General features: G+C 41.4%; 1 protein-coding gene and 1 pseudogene across 3 annotated transcripts in view; one reads left to right on the top strand and one right to left on the bottom strand.

Annotated features, from left to right (window-relative positions):
- Positions 1-9,548, top strand: part of LOC308285622 (WD repeat-containing protein 37) — a 30,570-nt gene extending 21,022 nt beyond the window's left edge. For both annotated transcript variants that reach the window (XM_080726438.1, XM_080726437.1), the window contains exons 11-14: positions 331-472; positions 1,787-1,921; positions 2,883-2,997; positions 6,227-9,548. In XM_080726438.1, the coding sequence (XP_080582564.1) occupies positions 331-472; positions 1,787-1,921; positions 2,883-2,997; positions 6,227-6,358 (524 nt within the window). In that variant the 3' untranslated portion in view covers positions 6,359-9,548. The remainder of the gene's footprint in view (positions 1-330; positions 473-1,786; positions 1,922-2,882; positions 2,998-6,226) is intronic.
- A 3,161-nt stretch (positions 9,549-12,709) lies between these two features.
- Positions 12,710-19,315, bottom strand: part of LOC308286100 (double-stranded RNA-specific editase B2-like) — a 39,775-nt pseudogene continuing 33,169 nt past the window's right edge. Inside the window, exons 9-10 of the transcript in view lie at positions 16,223-16,398; positions 12,710-12,889 (exon numbers count right to left, since the gene is read on the bottom strand). The product of the transcript in view is annotated as a double-stranded RNA-specific editase B2-like (transcript). The remainder of the gene's footprint in view (positions 12,890-16,222; positions 16,399-19,315) is intronic.

The raw sequence follows: 19,315 nt of genomic DNA, 5'->3' as shown, positions 1-19,315 counted from the left end.
TGGTTTGAGTAATCAATAGAGAAAAAGTCGTTTTGGGGGTGAACTACTCCTTTAAAGGATGGAAATGACAGACAGTCATTGTGAAAGGAAGGTGATTCCATAATTGAACAGCCCTGATCTGTGTGTGTGTGTGTGTGTGTGTGTGTGTGTGTGTGTGTGTGTGTGTGTGTGTGTGTGTGTGTGTGTGTGTGTGTGTGTGTGTGTGTGTGTGTGTGTGTGTGTGTGTGTGTGTGTGTGTGTGTGTGTGTGTGTGTGTGTGTGTGTGTCCATATAGAACAGCCCTGATCTCTGTGTGTGTGTGTGTGTGTGTGCGTGCGCGTGTGCGTGCAGGTCATGACCAGGAGCTGACCCACTGCTGCACTCACCCCACCCAGCGGCTGGTGGTGACCTCATCCAGGGACACCACCTTCAGACTGTGGGACTTCAGAGACCCCTCCATCCACTCTGTCAACGTCTTCCAGGGACACACCGAGTCAGTGCACAGCGCACACACACACACACACACACACACACACACCCAGGCACGTGCACACATAGACATCAAAGGGGGCTCGAGCCCCTGCCCTTTTATCAGTCTGTAAAAAGTGGGCCCTTTCCAGACCATGAATGTGTTTTTTTTTACTATGGTGAAAGAAATGCAAATGCCCTCTTTCCATGCCATACCTGAAGGCAGCGTTCAAGAGAATTGCCTTGTCCAAACTCTCTCCAACTTGAATGCAGCATCTTATGTTGAAAGAATTGCCCTCTCTGTGTAGAAAACCATGCCGTACAACATATCTTTCAGTGTGTGGTAGCACCGAAAATAGCCAAGCTCGGAGCTTGGAGGTCGGCTATTTTCGATATTTTCACCAAAAGGCCCTTTTAGAAATTTCAGCCCCTGCCTCTCTTAACATTCTCTGCACGTCCCTGCACACACCACAGTCAGAGCCAGAAATCCATCCTTCTCTTATGTGACCACGACCAATCACATTTCACACCAGGAAGTGTGCCGCTAATGAATAAAACCCACATTCATTATCCTTGAATAAACTGTGTGTCGGTTTCCATCAGAGGTCTAGACGCGGGGTCTTACGTCAGCGGCTGCCACGGTCCAATTAGCCTTCCGCAAAGTTTCCTAAGATGGACAGAACACTGTGTCACCAAGAGCTGAAATTCACAGCTTGAATGTCCTTGATTTATGTTGAGCGGCGAAGCAGAGGGGTACATTTGTCACCAGTTTAAACACGTTGGTCAAAATGAGAAAACAAATTCCATTGGATATTGGCTGTGGGAAACCATGACTGAAGTAACTTTTGGGTTAGGCCTTCAAAAATAGGTCGTTACTAATCCCTCTAGACCAGGGGTCTTCAACAGGGGGACCTCAGAGTTACTACAGGGGGTCCTCCAAATCTTTGTGTGATATAAACTTTTTTTCTCCTTTTTTATATTAACCACTTGAACCCGAGTGTCCATAATCGGAGAACTTCAGCCAAAAATAGCAGATATACAAGCTTGTTGTAGATCGGCTATTTTCGGCAAAGTGCTTTGGTGTAGAGGGGAAAAAGAGAAGACTAAGTACCGAGTGAAAGGTCAAGTTTATTAAGTATTGACGTTTCAAGAATCCAAAATACACTGATAATTTTGCTGTCATTGTGCTGTCAAAAGATTAAACTACTGTATATGGAATCTATTAACAGATTGTGGGGGTCCTAGCTTCATCTCTCTCTCAACTAAGGCATCCTTGGACTGAAGACGTTGGAGACCCCTGCTCCAGACCCATGTTGATATATTTGTCCTGTGTCTTCAGTACGGTGACGTCGGCGGTGTTCACGGTGGGAGACAACGTGGTCTCCGGGAGTGACGACCGCACGGTCAAGGTGTGGGACCTGAAGAACATGAGGTCGCCCATAGCAACCATCCGCACCGACTCAGCTGTCAACAGGTACAGTATGTTCAATGGTTGTGCTGGTTGGTGCCTTGCTTTGTTTCCTCTGCCATCTGCGTATGAATGTTGTTAATGTAAAGCGCAATCTATGTAAAGTGCCATGTAAATGCACCATTTACCATTTACAAATATGTTAAAACCCATATTTAGAACCAATTACCTGCCTGATAATTGAGAATATATTTATATTTTTTTAACTGGAAACATAAATGAAGGTGTTTTGTGCTTTCTGCTGAGCCAATGAAATTAAGCTATGAGAAACGGACCCGGAACCGAACGGGAGTCAAAAGTCCAATGTCAATGTCCACCTGACCCGTCAATGCAGGTGATTGAATAAAATAAAAAGTGAACCATGACTTGATTGGTCATCACCACAGACAGATGTAATGCCTTTATCCCAAGGGTCTTCAACAGGGGTTCCGGGACCCCTAGCTGGTCCTCAGAGTTACTACAGGGGGGCCTCCAAATCTTTGTGTGATAGAAACTTTTTTTCTCCTTTTTTATATTAACCACCCTAGCGTCCATATTCTGAGAACTTAAGCCAAAAATAGCAAGCTCACAACGCCTCGCTCTGCAAGGAGTTGTGAGCTTGTAGATCGGCTATTTTCGGCAAAGAGGGGAAAAGAGCAGACTTAAGTACAGAGGGAAAGGTCAAGTTTATTACGTATTGACAGTTCAAGTGGTTAAATATCTGAAAACACAAATTGACATGAATCCTAAATACACTGATGATTGTGCTGTCAAACGATGAAACTATATGGAATCTATGAAAATGTTATGGGGGTCCCTGTTTCATCTCTCTCTCTCAACTAAGCGGTCCTTGGCCTGAAAACGTTGAGGACCCCTGCCCCGGAGCTCCGGTCCTCCAGGGGAAGACACAAAAAACATGTTTCTGTTAATAAGGACTTAAACCTAACCGCCTCCTAATTCATCTCTTTTCTTTGTTCCCTGTATTCAGGATAAGCGTGTCGGTGAACCAAAGAATCATCGCCCTTCCTCATGACAATCGACAGGTGCGGCTGTTTGACATGTCCGGGGTTCGGCTGGCTCGTCTGCCACGCAGCAACAGACAGGTGTGTTACATCATTTAATTATTATAACATCTCTATATTGCTCTTTATTAGAGTTGGGAGAATATCAGCATCGGTTCTCAGACCTATTAGAGCACTCACTTTTCTCAAGGTGTGACACCATCGTACGACAGCATAAATGAGGCTTTTGACTCGCAGAATATTGAAATTATCTTTACACTACTCCAGTGGTCCGGGGGACCACCAGTGGTCCTTTGTAGGGGGTTCCAGGTGGTCCCCAGCTAAATTATGACGAGTTGGTAACCAAATGGACCCTTATAGATCTTTAACTAAACGCCTGCATTACTTAATTTACAAGAAGTCTACACAATTAGAGAATGTAGAAGAATTCTTATTTTGCTCAACGTTTGCCTGTTATCTCTCCTGTGGTACCATATCAATACAGTATGGATTTGGAATTAAGAATGAAAATCTTCTAAGTTTTGGATCTGAGTCAGAGAGGCTAGTGGTCCGTGGCTCAAATGGACAATAAGTAATGGACCTTGATATGAAGAAGTTTGAAAACCACTGCACTACGCAGTGGCTGATGAGACACATTGGACTGACCTTACTGCTCCTGATGTCAGTGGCTCAGGAGTAGAGAAACCGTCATTAGAACATGGAGGTTTCCCGAAAGGTTCCCAGTTCGATCCTGGGCTCCCCCAGAGTTAGTGTCGAAGAGTCCTTGAGCAAAACGCATGGTTTCCTCAACCATCGATGTATAAATGTGTGTGTGAATGGGTGTGTAATGCACAATCTATGTAAAGTGCCTTGGATAAAGGTGCTATATACTGTAAATGCACCTTTGGCTTTTACCATTTAAGCTAATGGCTGTTGCATTGTTATACATTCTTTTATGCTTCATTGATCATTCATTTGATAACTCTCTCGCAAAGAGGGCATGGCATCACAACATCTAACTTGCCCTATGCAGGATTTAGGTAAACAGCGCCATCTATAGGCTGTTTCACTACAATAATATTGTCAACTTGTTTTGTGAGTCAGAGTAATTTCTATTTTTAGATCGTGAGCCCTATTTTCGCCAGGCTAAACCCTAAACTTCTTTGCCTTTTTTTTACTATTTTGAAAAACATTTTTAAATAGTTCAAATAGCTGATCTTCAAGCTCACAACGTGTCATTGTAGATCGGCTATTTGGAGTATTTTTAAATGTTTTTCGAAATACTAAAAAAGGCAAAGAAGTTTAGGGGTTTATGGTTTAGCATGGACGAAAATAGAGCTCTATATCTTATGTTATATCATCACTGTCAGGCTGAAACCTCGTATCTCCAAGTTTCAAATGTGTGTTTGTTTGTTTTGTCCGGCCGTCCGTCCGTGTCTGTATGTAGCCTCCAGTACCTTTTCTGACCACGCATGTTAAGGGAGGGGCGCTGTTGTTCACACACACAATCTCACACACACACACACACACACACACACACACACACACACACACACACACACACAAACACACACAGGGGGGAAGGGTGGGTCAGCAAGTCGGATGGATGGATGGATGGATGGATGGATGGATGGATGGATGGATGGATGGATGGATGGATGATGGATGGATGGATGGATGGATGATGGATGGATGGATGATGGATGATGGATGGATGGATGGATGATGGATGGATGATGGATGGATGGATGATAGATGGATGATGGATGATGGATGGATGGATGGATGATGGATGGATGGATGATGGATATATATATTTGTTTTGCTGTTGCGCAGCCTCCACGACCACCGCTCAGTTCACACGGGTGTGATTTTTTTGTAAATTAGAGCCCTACTTCATCATACAAGAGTGTTGCACAAAAGTAGTGAAAATAGCAGATCTACAAGCACACAACGCCTCGCATCATGTGTGCTTGTAGATCGGCTATTTTCACTATTTTAAATCGTTTTTAAAATAACAAAAAAGGAAGGTTTTGGACATACAAGGTTTCCACCCGACAGCGACGACATTTGACAGTTTTATGTTTTGTGGACCCCAGGAAGCTGTTATAGTGTGTGCCAGCGCCTACGTCATTGTAGTCCTTAGCGGCCATTTCTTGGGTAAAAACACAGGTGTTTCAATTGTTTGATTGCATAGAACTAATGCTTTACTCCAATCAGAACACCTGTGTAAGGCTGTGTTTACCCAAGAAATGGCCGCTCTTAGAACTACATTTGGCACACCCTATATGCACCAGCTAATGGGGATCCTAATATACTCGATAAACTCTATCATGATGTTGGTCTAGCGTTTTAAGTGGTACGAGTACATGAGCACAATATTGAACCCAGATCTTCTCTACCTACTTACATGGGTTTTTATGTACATGGTATGTTGTCCCTGTCCAATGTCTAGGACTGTGGAGCAGCAAGACATGCAAGTAGATCTAGTCCATATGAGTTGTCTTGACTGAAATAATACTACACTATAATTGTTATGTGAGAGTTCCCCAGATGGAAAGTCAGTGAAATCATTGAAAATGATTCTGTCGTCAGTCAATCAATCAATAAAACAAACTTGAATTTATATAGCACATTTCAAGTGCAGGCCAATGCGCTTTACAGATCAAAATACATTTAAAAAAACATGAGGGAAAGGACATGTCATGACACATCATGGAAACATCATCATAATTGAAAAGCAAGCTCTGCGAAAAGGAAAATCCCTCCCTACCATTTGTTTGAGTGGACAGTGGGAACCCAGAGATCTGTGGTGGTCAGCTTTTTGTCATTGCTAACCGATGCGTCCTCTGACGCAGGGCCAGGGGTGTCGCACCAAATTCTGGGCCCTGGGTACTTTAACTATTGAAAAATAGCAGATATACAAGCTCACAGCGCAGCACCGAGTGCCGCGCTGCGAGCTTGTAGATCTGCTATTTATTTATTTTTAATCGTGTAGATGTGTGCAAGTCTTTGAATATTTCAAATCCTTCTATGTGTTTTTTGAAAAACCTATGTTTCTATGTCAGTGGTGCTCAAACCTTTTCATATGAAGGACCCCCAGTTACAAATGTTCGCTTAAAAAAATACATTCAAAGATTTGCACACATTTTCATGACTTTTCAAAAATAGCAGATCTACAAGCTTGCAGCTGCGCTTTGAGCTTGTAGATCTGCTATTGTTCAATAGCTAAAGCATAACATAATTAAGGCCCCCCCTCCACCTTGGGCCCTAGTAACTCAGTCCCACTCCCCCCCCCCCCCACTCCCCCCTTGTGACGCCCCTGACACAGGGTCACCGGCGTATGGTGTGTTGCTCGGCCTGGTGTGAAGAGAACTCCTCCTGCAACCTGTTCAGCTGCGGCTTCGACAGGCAGGCCATCGGCTGGAACATCAACATCCCTGCACTGCTGCAGGAGAAATGAGCCCAGGCTGCCCTGCACACAGGGCCCCCTGGGCCCCCCCGGGCCCCCCTGGACCCACCACAGCAACCCTGCTGGGCCTGGCTGTACCTACACGTTCACACACGCAAGCACAAAACCAGTGGTGGAAAAAGTACTCTGTTTTTTTTTTACTTAAGTAAAAGTATCAATACTGCGGTGTAGAAATACTCCATTACAAGTAAAAGTCTGGAATTCAAAATGTACTTGAGTAAAAGTATGGAAGTGTTGGCATCAAAATGTACTTAAATTACCAAAAGTAAAAGTACAAAATGTTTGAAAATGGCAGATCTACAACTCACAACGCGTCGCGATGGGAGCTTGTCGCGATGCGTCGCGTTGTGAGCTTATAGATCGGCTATTTTCAAATAGCCAAAGTATAAAATCGGGCTAAAGCGGGTTAATGTGTGTTTTATAATAATATTATAATTTACACCTGCAAAGTAACTAGTAACTAATGTTTTCAGATAAATGTAGTGGAGTAAAAGTACAATATTTGGATCTTGAGATGTAGTGGAGTAGAAGTAAAATTATTGGAAATACTCAAGTAAAGTACAAATACCGCAACATTGTACGTAAGTAAAGTACTTAAGTAAATGTACTTTCCACCACTGCACAGTAGTCTGCCTATAAGCATACACACATAATAATACTTGTGCATATATATATATGTGTATGTATGTGTGTGTATCTCAGTGTCTACCACTGTCTCCCACTCTCTCCAATATGCACAATGAATGAATGCATGAAATCTAGCCGCGAGTGTGCGTGCGCGACCTGCGCGTGTTTGCGAGCTGTCTGCACTTGTGCATACAGTTTGTGCTGTCTGTGCGTGTGCATGTGAGAGCCATATCTCACAGTGAACCACCCCCACCCCCCCTTGTATAAAATAATGTGAAGGATCCCGTTTCGCTTTTGTACTCGCTGTTTATTTAAAGTTTTTTATTATTTACTTATATGAATTTGCTGCTGATAAAAAAGAGCACATAGAGACAAATAGGAAATATAGGAACAACTTGGAAACTGTTTAATATTGATTTAATCAATATAGTAATGGTCTAATTTGTGCTTCAAATTAGAAAACAGGTTCTAAGTAATTGAGAAAAGAATCTGACATTTCAAGCGCTAAGTAACAAAATGGTACATAGGATTTTAGGGAGACAAAAAAAAAGCTTATTCTTTAATGTACTGAAATTAAGTTGAGTGGAGTTGTGTTCCAGTTATGCACCTTTAAAAATATATATTCGCTGTTCCTTTTCATTTCTTTTGGTTGTGGTTTTAGAACGTATGCCTTTGCTAAATTGACACAATCCGTGCTGACAATACATTACAAATGAGTCTATATGTATAGATACATAGACTCCGTATTGTGCCACCTTAAAATACTCATGTGCAAAGGTCACATGTGTGACTTAATAGTTTCAATATAACCACTTTGTATGTGAGTGCGTAAATGAAGTCACAGGTCTTTAAAAATGATTAGCCGTTAGGTATGACTGGGTATAAAGTGTTCTTTTTAGTTTTAGTTTTTCTAGGGTCAAAATGCACTGAAAGGTACATTTAGTTATTGTTTGAAGGCAAAATAAGTACAGTTTGGAAAGAATGGAATAGCAAATGCGACTTGCAAAGAGATTTCGCCATCCTGGAGCTCCAGCTTACTGCTAGTTAATAATAACTGCATTCACCTGATGTCCCAGGTTTGTTAGCAAAGCCCTGATTGGGTGGCAGAAATGGAAACCAGCAGTACTCCGTCTCTCCAGGATTAGGGAAGCGCTAATCTGTTAGGTAATGAAAAGAGTACATATTTTGAACCGGTGTTGAATTTTAAATATTGGAAGTAGTCCCAAAACATTTCCAGTGTTACCCAGACATAGCTCTTGTCCTAGAACCGCTGAAAGATTTACCTTAACCCCATATCTTTCACTATGCTCTTTAGTCTTTATTATGGCAATATTGTTATAAGGGATCCACACCAGTGTCACATTTGTTTATGGTACTTTGAATTCACTTAAGAGTGTCGTTGATGCAATATATTATGTACTCCGCTTGCTTGCCCACTGCCAGTAAATACCTGCCTGCCAAACAAACATACAAGCCAACCGCATAGAAGCAAAATAGAAACGAGTGATTGTGATGTGTGTTTCGGTGTACTGGGGTGTAAGGCGTTGTGTGATGTTATAAGGATGTACTTGTGTGTGTTTGGTAGGTGATGCAAAGCTGTGTCTAAAAATGTTTTTGAGTTGTTTGAGTCTGTGTGATGTAGGGCATTCACGAATAGTGATTTTTAGTATTTGAATTATTCGACCTCAAAGTATTCGAATAGTCGAATATTCGACAGGACTGGCCAAACTGTCAAATATTAAGTAAGCAAGAGGCGAACATTGTGAAAATAGCCAATGTTGCGAGGCGTTGTGAGCATGTAGATCTGCTATTTTCACAATGTTTATCTGCGGAACCGAGTCACATTAAATGTAATACCCACAATTCCAAGTGCTTGTCAGGGTGGGGGTCCCCAGTTCAAATATGTTTATTTTGGGGTTTACGGCCTAAAAAGGTTTGAGAACCCCTGGTATAGAGCATTAACAAATTCATCCACCAGGGGCATTGACGACTCATTCTTATGACTTCCTATCTAGCCAAGGTTCATAAACTATATTATGTTTTAAAGAGAAAACAATTAAAAAAAAAAAAAAAAAAGGGAATATTCGACTTCGGTGAACAACGTCGAATAGAGACTTTGATATTCGAATATTCGAACATTTGGTGAATGCCCTAGTGTGATGTCATCAAAAACGGGACAGGCATTTCACATTCCGGGCCCCCGAAAGACCATTGCTGTTGAACTTTGTAGTACTGTAAGTGTATTTGAATTACTGTAGGTCCTACTATGAGTACAGTACTGTACTGTGACACAAACTAGCACAATTTTGGGGCGTTTAGATTTGTGACGTGATTTGCCAATTTGTACCAAAAAAAAGGAGAACATTCAGATCTTTGCGTTGGCATTATTAACATTTTACCCTGCTTTGTGTTGAAAAGAGTGCACATTTCTTATCTTTTTGATATATTAATAATTGCCAATTGATATATCTATATATTTTTTCTTTGTAAACTTAACATTTGTATCATATGAATTGTAATATATAAAGAAAGTGGCCCATTTGGCTTAATAGTGTATCGCAGCATTTGAATTATTTTGCTGTTTTGTTTTATTTCTTTCCATTTTGCGCAAAACAATTTTATCGTATACATTTCATGACTTAATCCGTCAAAGGTTTTCATTCACCAAAAAATGAAAGGTTTGAGAAATATGAATTAATTTGACATTTAAACCAGGGATATATTAGTATGGGACATTATTTCCACATTCAATAAAACAGTGCAGAGTCTGATTCAGAGTGATTTAAATAGGTCAATTAGATTGATGTGTTTTTATTTTGTTGCATATTAACCATCATTTTTATGTTGGAGTAATGTGAGAGTTATGAATACTTTACAACTAAGGCTGCCTAATGGACTTTTTGCAGTTTAAGAAAGAGTCACTGGAGTAGTAACAAATTCACTCTGGTGTTTTCTTCGAACGTTAACCTATTTCATACATTACTATGAAATTAAAAGGGTTAAATACTCTTGAAGTGGTCATCCCTGGTTTAAATGATCCAGTTTGAACTATAGAGCAGCACCATCAAAGGTTCTGTCTGTGTGAATGTGTTTCTTTCGTTGGCCAATACTCTTTACTTCCTTGCACCCATGAGGAATAATACCAAACACACATGCATTCTGCACTGTACACTCTGAGCCAGCCATTCAATATGTTCAGTATTCATCCATGTTTTTAACCAAATGTTCACATTTCAATGGAGACTTGTCACACAATGTCTAGAGTAGTTTCTGATGGTTAAAAGGCCCATAATACCATGTTGGAGCAGTAATACGTCAACACCTTGTCCTCCCTGAATAAACAAAAGGAAATGGATAATTTTGTGATGCAAGGGATTGTCAAATTATACTGGTAAATCGGGGGGGAGATAGCCATCGAGACGTAATCTATCTTGAGTTCCTAGAACCTCACTTGTTTAAAGCGGAAACAAATCTACAGGTGTCTGAACCAGTCGATTGTGCCAACAAGCTACTAGAGATGAAATAATGTTCCAATCTTGTTTTGTCATTCCTCTCTAACATGGCGATATGTTCCTTTATAACCAAACCATTTCTCCATTTTGTTCACATGAACCTGTTTCACAGCTGTTCACCGGAAAAGTACACCTTAGCACAATTGTTGTCGCCTAGTTGGCTACTGGGTGTTGAAATAACAATGTTTTTGTGTGATGGAAGTGACATATTGTGTGTAACAAAAGACAAACACCACCGCACAGTTCTGGTTTTTGAGATAATAGCAGTGTAATGAGGAACAAGCTTCTGCTTGTGAAATCAAAATAAAACGTTTGTGCCGTTTCACTGCTTTTCTTCTTCTTACCCAACTCCCAACCCTTCTGTAGTCAATATTATATTGTGCAAATAAGGAGGGGTCATGCAGATTGATAGCGGTTGCTTTGTGGATTTGCATGTTCTCCCCGTGTCTCCTAGGGGTAGGTACCCTCACACAAAAAAACATGCAGTAATCCTGGTCTCTATACTGCCTCCCCCTGGCCAGCCGGGGTGCGTGATGGAGGGGAAAGGAACTGGTTGGAATAACGTTTTCCTTCCACACGCGAAGTCCAGCCGGGGAATCTCTCCCCTGTCGGGTGAAAAGAAGCGGCTTGGACTCCTCGTGCATTGAAGGAAGCATGAGGTCAGTCTGTTGCTCCCCCCAGGTTGGCAGAGGGAGTGTAGTGCCCAGGATTACATTAGATATTTGGCACTGGGTGAAAATCGTGGGATAAAAATTTAAAGGAAAAAAAAAAAGTTTTGAGTGGAGTTCATTTATCATGGTTACAACGGGCCATGTTACCTGTTACAAATATTGCTAATTGATTAACTGATTAACTCTTCTAAGCAACTTGTTGTTCCCAGAGGACGCCCATCTTTATGCACTCGGTCAAGTTCAATGTGAGGTGGAATTAAAAAAAAAAAAACAGACAAAACACAGCAACACAAATTTGTAAATTTATTTCCAGGGATAAAAAATAGCCATGGCCATTATCCTCCATTCCATACGTCATATCAAAGTTAGTTTCTGGTACAGCGATGCTGTGGCCTTTGTGATTTATGAAAGAGCTTTGGTGTAGAGGGGAAAACGAGCAGACTAAGTACAGAGTGAAAGGTCAAGATTAAGTATTAACTGTTCAAGTGGTTAAATATCTGAAAAAACAAATTGACATGAATCCAAAATACACTGATGATGGTGCTGTCAAATGATGAAACCATATGGAATCTATGAAAGGTTAAGGGGGTCCCTGCTTCATCTCTCTCTCAACTAAGGGGTCCTTGGCCTGAAAACGTTGAAGATCCCTGGATTATACATAGCATTTCTACCACTAGGTGGTGCTCTGTAGTCATATTGTATTATACAGCCGCCTTCTTGAAAGCCTTTCATTTGCCAGACTGTCTTTCATGATACCATACAGGGCAAAACAACAAACTGGGAAATAGATATACTAACTGTACAATATGCACTCTTTTTCATTGCTTTCTACTGTATATTACAAGCAACTTGAAGGCGGGACCACAAACTAAAGATGGAGAGAGAAGAGGAAAATAAATCACAATGCATTCTACTATGTAGATGCAGAACATTGGGTTACATATGGACAAGCTGCATACGTCACAAATGTATTAACACAAAACTTTGAATTGTCTTAATGGATCCAAATTGTGTGATAATAATTTTTTGCATGAAAGTAATAACCTTGCAAAAGTCTAAAATAACAGATTAACAGAAAAGAATCACAGAGAAATTAACAGAACAAAGCAAGAATATTCATTTGAAAGCCATAAAGAAAATGAAACATCTCCTCCAGAATTGTTATTATTATTAAATTAACACTGTGACGGTAAACAACAGGTCAGGAGTGTGAACAACACTAGAACAACTAGATAAAGCGATATTGAATTATCTTTGGGCATCTATTGCTATTATTCTTCTTACTGGACTTGGGGCAGCAGTACAACCATACTGTATCACTCAATAATCCATTCACGCATTCAGTCACTGTTGTGTGCTGAAACACCTGTTACACACACACACACACACACACACACGTTCCGCAATAATGATTCACTCAATCTATACCTTCGGTCTTTCACTCGTTCCCTCATGTTGAACCAAGTTCTTTAAAGTTAACACAAACACACACACACACACACACACACACACACACACACACACACACACCATCACACAGTGACAGTGAATTGGTCGAGTTCTGTTGGTTTCCTGGTCCAGACGCCGAGCCCTCCGTCCCGGAGAGCAACAGCAAACTGCTGTCTGGCTCTCTGGTAGGACCAGGACGCCATCTTGGAGCCAGAGTATGTCCTTATAGTGCTGTCCTCCGTGTCTGATGCTTCTCTGTTCAACTGAGAGGGGGAGAGGGTCAATTGATTGATTTATTGATGTTTTTTATTGACAAGATTAAGAAATATTAAATATCTCAAAAGGATAACATACATGGGGGTAGCAGAGAGATACAGACAAATTAAATCAATAATAAATACATTCATACTATTTCCAAAGGACGAGACAATTAAAACAGCACAAAAACAACATGGGAAAGCTGTTGGAAAGGAGAAGGCTTTATCAGAGTCCATGGTGAAGAGCTATCATAGTCACAGACTCACGGTGAAGTCCTATCACCGCGCCTCTGTGCCTGTAAAACACTGATTGGTCTAGATAGAATCAGTGAACGGGGTGATGGGGAGATGTCTGAAAGTAAAAACAGAGGAGAGATGTCCAGAGTGTATTGAGAGAGAGAGGGGTGCCACCGAGGGGTCAGAAAATGAACTGCGTCACATGACCCATGTTTCAGCTCTAAAGTGACAAGCAGGACATTTAAAGAACATTGGTTTCAATAGAAGCGCCGCGAATATCGGCATGTTTAGGTAAATAAATATACAACATGAGAGCTGTTAGTATTTTACAGTGACAGCTAAAGTCTCTGTAATATTTACTTTATACTATTGCCAAAAAACTACTGTCAAATAACGTGGTTTAAGATCATTAAAGTCGGGCTGTTGCCCGGTCACTGGCTAATCACTGCGTCGTCATAACGTTGTCAGTTAACATGCACAATAGCACCATGAGTGGCAGCTGAAAGTAAGGCGGTATGTAGCCCTACTCTGTTATCGTGAGACTGTCAGTTGCTATTGCTTGCTAACCAATTCTCACGATTTGTCACTTCAGAAGCTCCCCACGAGCTGCCATTGGACTCGCCCCATGAAGTGAACGTAGGTGGCAGAACTCTCCATTCTACGGCTCTGGAGATGTCTAGGTCCGCGGTGATTGCTATTCACCGCAGCTAATGACGTAATGTTGTAGTTTTCTGACTTTAAAAGACTACACCGCAGTGATAGCTTATCACTGCAGACTGTACTATGATACCCGCTTTAGAATAAGTACAAGCCAAGGAGAGGAGGAGGTAAACCGATGTGATGGTAACTTGAAGTTAAAGATGAAGTAACTACCTACTAACCTAACCCTAACCCTAACCCCCCCCCCCCAAAAAACATGATTATCAGGTATTATCATTATACAAGGAGGAAGATATTTTCCAAAAAGGTTTACAGAAATCTAAATTGGATCGGCACTTTTGACCCACATCGAGAAAGAAATCCAAAATGCAAAGTGAATACATAATTGCTCATAACAACCACACCAGGGGCAGGGGGTCTAATGAAATACTGTCAACCTCCTAGACTCATGAAAAACAGAAAAAGTACAAAACTATGGCACCGCCTCTTTTAAGAAGAAAAAAGGAGGGATGGAAAGAGAGAAATCATAGTGATAGACAAAGAATTGGGGGGGAAAACAAACAGGAGAGAAAAGGTGTGTGTGAGAGAGAGGGAAAAGTACAGGTTAGAGAAAGGACAAGCAGGGAAAAGGAGGGTAATAAACGCAAAGATAAAGGAACAGAGACGTGAAGGAAGGAACAGAATGAGAATGAAATGAGACGACAAAGTGCAGCTCTCAACAGCTGGCTGAGCGACCTCCATTTAGATCTCACAATTGCCGTTGTCGGGTGGAAACCTTGTATGTCCAAAACCGTTTGTTTTGTATTTATCATTTTAAAAATGATTTAAACTAGCCTCGCGGTGCGATGCGTTGTGTGCCTTGTAGATCTGCTGTTTTCACTACTTTTGTGCAAGGCCTTGTATTGTGAAGCAGGGCTTTACTTTGCGAAAAAAAAAATTACAAATTTGAAACTTGGAGATACGAGGTTTCTGCCTGACAACGACGCAATGCAAATGAACATCCTTCAGCCTTTAACTCACACATAATAATATCTCACACAGACTTTAATGCTCCCCCCTCCTCTGTCTCTGTCTGTCTGTTTCTCTCTTTGTCTGTGTCTCACTTCATATACTGTACATCTGTCTGTTTCCACTCTGGTTTCAGCCTGTTATCTCTCTCTCACTCCCACTCTGGGTCTATCTCTGTCTCTCTACACTTCTCCTCTGTCTCAGCCCTCCCTTCTCTGTTCTCGCTCTCTCTATTTTACCCTTTCATTATTATCAGTGTCTCTCTCTGAGATCGAGATTTAATGAGCCATAGCCAAAAAATTGCGTCTCTTTCAAGCGTCTGTGCGTCCATGGTGTTACGTGTGCCATTAGGGCGTGGGGAGCATTTTGTTGTGCAAAGTGATTCAAATGCTTTTGTAAATAATTACATCTCTCTGCTGTCATCAAAAGTCTAACCGGGGCCATGACTCAGCATACATATTTAATTTCACCGTGGAGGTTAGACCTTGCTTCATCACAACATCATCATCATCACAGGTGTTTTGTTTTGGCTTTTTTTTCTCTCTCTCTCTCTGAGGGAATGCCTTGATGAGGCATGTCATTTAGGAAAGACAAATCGTATTAGTAGGGAGATAATTAAACAGCCTGTGGATATCAGTAACTGCGATGCATTTGTTCATTTTGTACTTATAGGGGTATTGCACTAGACTAGTGTCTACAAAAATCGTGGGATAACCCATTTTTTCACCCGCTGTCAATGATCTAAATACAAAGTAATCCTGGGAACATTTTGCCACAGACGCTTTTGTCCGTGTACGGACAGGGGTGTCGCTCCAAATTCTGGGCCCTGGGTACAAGGATTCACTGCGGGCCAGCCATGCATGTTCTTCATAGGGGGAGGAGGTTTAACCCATTTAGACTGGGAACGCATTATTACACGTTATTTTGTGCTTTAACCATTGAACAATCGCAGATATACAAGCTCACAGTGCGGCACCGAGAGCTTGTAGATCTGCTATTTTTGAAAAATCTTGAACATTTGTGCAAGTCTCAAATCCTTCTAAGGTTTTTTTTGAAAAACCTATGTTTCTATGTCAGTGGTGCTCAAACCTTTTCACATGAAAGACCCCCAAAATGATATGTATTTGGCCACGGACCCCCATCTCAAAATATTTAGTTCCAGGGACCCCCCAGAAGCAAAATTTGAGTTACAAATGTTTTCTTAAAAAATACATATATTCAAAGACTTGCACACATTTTCATGACCTTCCAAAAATAGCAGATCTACAAGCTTGCAGCGCGGCACTCAGTGCCACGCTGTGAGCTTGTATATCTGCTATTTTTCAATAGCTAAATATAACATAATTAAGGCCCCTCCACCTTGGGCCCTAGGTGGGCCCACCTTGGGCCCACTGTTCCTCGCCCCTGCCCCTGGTGTCTCGGAGCGCCACATACCTTCAGCCCCTGCCAGCGGGTGAAGAGGGAACGCTTGCAGAGCCGCGATGGCGTCCCCGAGTCGGCCCGGCAGCCCGTAGAGGTGCTGACCTCCTCCAGGCCGCTGTCCCCACAGCTCCAGTTCCCACTGAGGGCAGGAGACCTGCCTGACAGGCGAGCCTCACCGCTGCTCAGACCTGACACACAGTAAGACAAAGAGAAACCGAACTGATCAGCTGAAACCAGATGGAGGCTTTCCTCATGCTTTCACCTGGCCACTCTGAACCCTATATACTGGGGCACCTCGATAGGGTGCATACCACATGGGTGCAAAATGCCCTCGTCTGCTTGTCCGGGGTTCAATTCCCGGGCCGACCGTACTACTGTTGGTGTGTGTCTTCTTTCCCCTGCTCTCTGTCTAATAATTATTGATATAGCACTTCTTACAGTATATATTACAGTATAATACATGTTACGTTCCACGTAGGTTAGTCTGGGTTAGTGTCTTCCTTCCCTCCTGTCTCCAACCCTCTGTCATTCTCCACAGGTCTCATCTAATCAGCTGTCCATCATCCATTACCTGGCTCCACCCCCATCCAATCACCACCACCTGCTGCCTATAAAAGGCTGTGCCTCACCTCAGTTCATGTCTCCTCTCCAAACCAGTCTCATGTTTTGTAGCCCTTTCTGTAGCCCTTGTCTTTTTGTAGTTATTTTTCCCCAGAGCAACCTTTTGTATTTTCACCTGCTGAAGTAGGTCTGTATATGCCACTGCCTTGGGACAGGGAAAGACAGAGGCCTCTATACACAGGCACCACGTAGGTTGAAACTTGTTAAACACACTAGGTAAGGGGTTGTTGCCACCACATGTGTTTTTGAACCCTGTTTTCTGTTAGAGTAGTTAGGTAGGCAGGCTTTTGTTTTACTAGACTAGTTATTTGTTAGTTAGTTAGTTAGTTAGCTTGTCTTTGTTTTACTTGGCTGCTTCGTTTGTTATTTTGGCAACGCCCATGTCCCTAGGTAGTGTCATTTCTTTATTGTGTGTCATTGCATACATTTTTGAACTTATTGTAACTATGTAAATACTAACTGAAAAAGAAGAGTAAAAGCACTCGCACCTTTTGACTCTTAAACTGTGTTGACTCCCTTATTTGCTCCACAAATGCTCAGCATCCCTCTGTTTAATTTATGTTACAAACTTTAAAACCTCTAGCCCAGTTGGTTTCGTAACAATACAGTATACACTTTATATAGCACTCAAAAGATAGTAACAGTGATTCAAGTGATTCAAAATCAAATTATTTATCATTACCACCTTGCAACCTCTAGTATTACATTCATAAAGTAGATGTATTTACATATATATACTGTTTGTAATTTGGTTAATTCACAAAATGCTGATTTAAGGGTGTTTAATTCTAAGAAGTACATTCTGAAACCCTAAAGATTGAAAGAATGGGATGTGAACTGAAAACTTGAATGCTTTCATACTTCCAACATGTGAGTGCAGACAGAGGCTCAAAAATAGCAGATGTACAAGCTCATAGTGCTTTGAGCTTGTACATCTGCATCTTTTATTTTTGTATATAGGCTATATATCGTTTGGGAGGGCTTTTCTGCTCTTATTGGATTGTAGAAAGAAGGGGGACAAGCAGCAAAGGCCATCTGAGCTCAGGAAACAAACCCTTGACAGCCACTAGGTGGCCCTACATCTGCAAAAATCAACAATATGTCCATACATGGGTAATCCCAGATATGGGCTTAATATCAATGACATCAGGGATCAACATACCGGTATATGGGCATTAAAGGGACAAGGACAGAATTAATTTGCAAGAGTCGTTTGCCGTGACCCTCTCACAGTTGAATGAACACTCAGGATTTGACCAGTGGTGGAAAAAGAAATCACATTTTATACTTGAGTAAAAGTAATAATGCAATATAGAAATACTCTGTTAGGGTGCCCTCAGACCAAAATGTGGTCGGCAGTGGATAAACTCTTCTGATGCGTGGCTGGCTAAAAACGCAGAGAGCATATTCCGTCCCAAAGCCAGTGACTCGCCTGTCACTCACTTCCCGCACCGCCCTCCCTCCCGTAGACTAGTGTAGCGATCCTTATCATCTTTTACGTGTCAACTCTATAATGGACAGGCGAAGGTTACTCGCCCTTGCTTTATTGGAAGGGGAGATGCAACAAGCTAAAAAGAGAAGAGTTTGGGTGCATGAGACTCTTGATCAGAACAAAACATCTCCCAGTCCCTTCCTGATTCTCAGAATGTTACGCCTTCGACTCACCCGATTGGACAGAGCACCACTGACATGAAACCGCTCCCTTCTCATTGAAATGCATTGGCGGAATGCGGATTCCACTCTCATAGGTACTTTGGTGTGAGGGCACCCTTAGAAGTAAAAGTCCGGAATTCAAAATGTACTTGAGTAAAAGTATAAAAGTATTGGTATCAAAATGTACTTAAAGTACCAAAAGTAAAAGTACTAACATTTTTGAAAATAGCAGATCTACAAGCTCACAACGCATCGCATTGCGTTTTTCAAATATTTTCAAATAGCCTATGTATAAAATAGGGCTAAAGAAGTGGTTAATGTATGTTTTACAATATAATAATCTAAAGTAACAAGTAACTAACGTTTTTAAATAAATGCTGTGGAGTAAAAGTACAGTATTTGGACCCGAGATGTAGTGGAAATTAGAAATACTCAAATAAAGTACAAATACCTAAAGATTTTACTTAATTTACTTTACACCACTGGATGTGACAGGGTTCCCACGGTCATGAAATTCCTGGAAATATTTTGAAATTAGAAAAATATTTTTCCAGTACTGGAAAAGTTTTGGAATTTATCAAGGGTCCTGGAAGGTCCTGGAAAAAATAGCTATGCATTGTCTTTGGTTATTGATTTTGTTAATACCTCTGAAATGACAAATTAAACATGGGCCAAATTGTCAAATATTAGAGGCAGAAATTGTGAAAATAGCCGATCTACATGCTCACAACGCCTCGCAACGTTGTGAGCATGTAGATCTGCTATTGTCACAATAGAACCGTGTTATATAAAATTCCTCAACTCTTAGTGCTCGTCAGGGTGCCGGGGTCC

This window comes from Nannobrachium achirus (genome assembly GCF_963921795.1).
Source record: "Nannobrachium achirus genome assembly, chromosome: 5".
In the NCBI taxonomy this organism is placed as follows: Eukaryota; Metazoa; Chordata; class Actinopteri; order Myctophiformes; family Myctophidae; genus Nannobrachium; species Nannobrachium achirus.
This window is presented reverse-complemented; position numbering and strand designations above follow the sequence as displayed.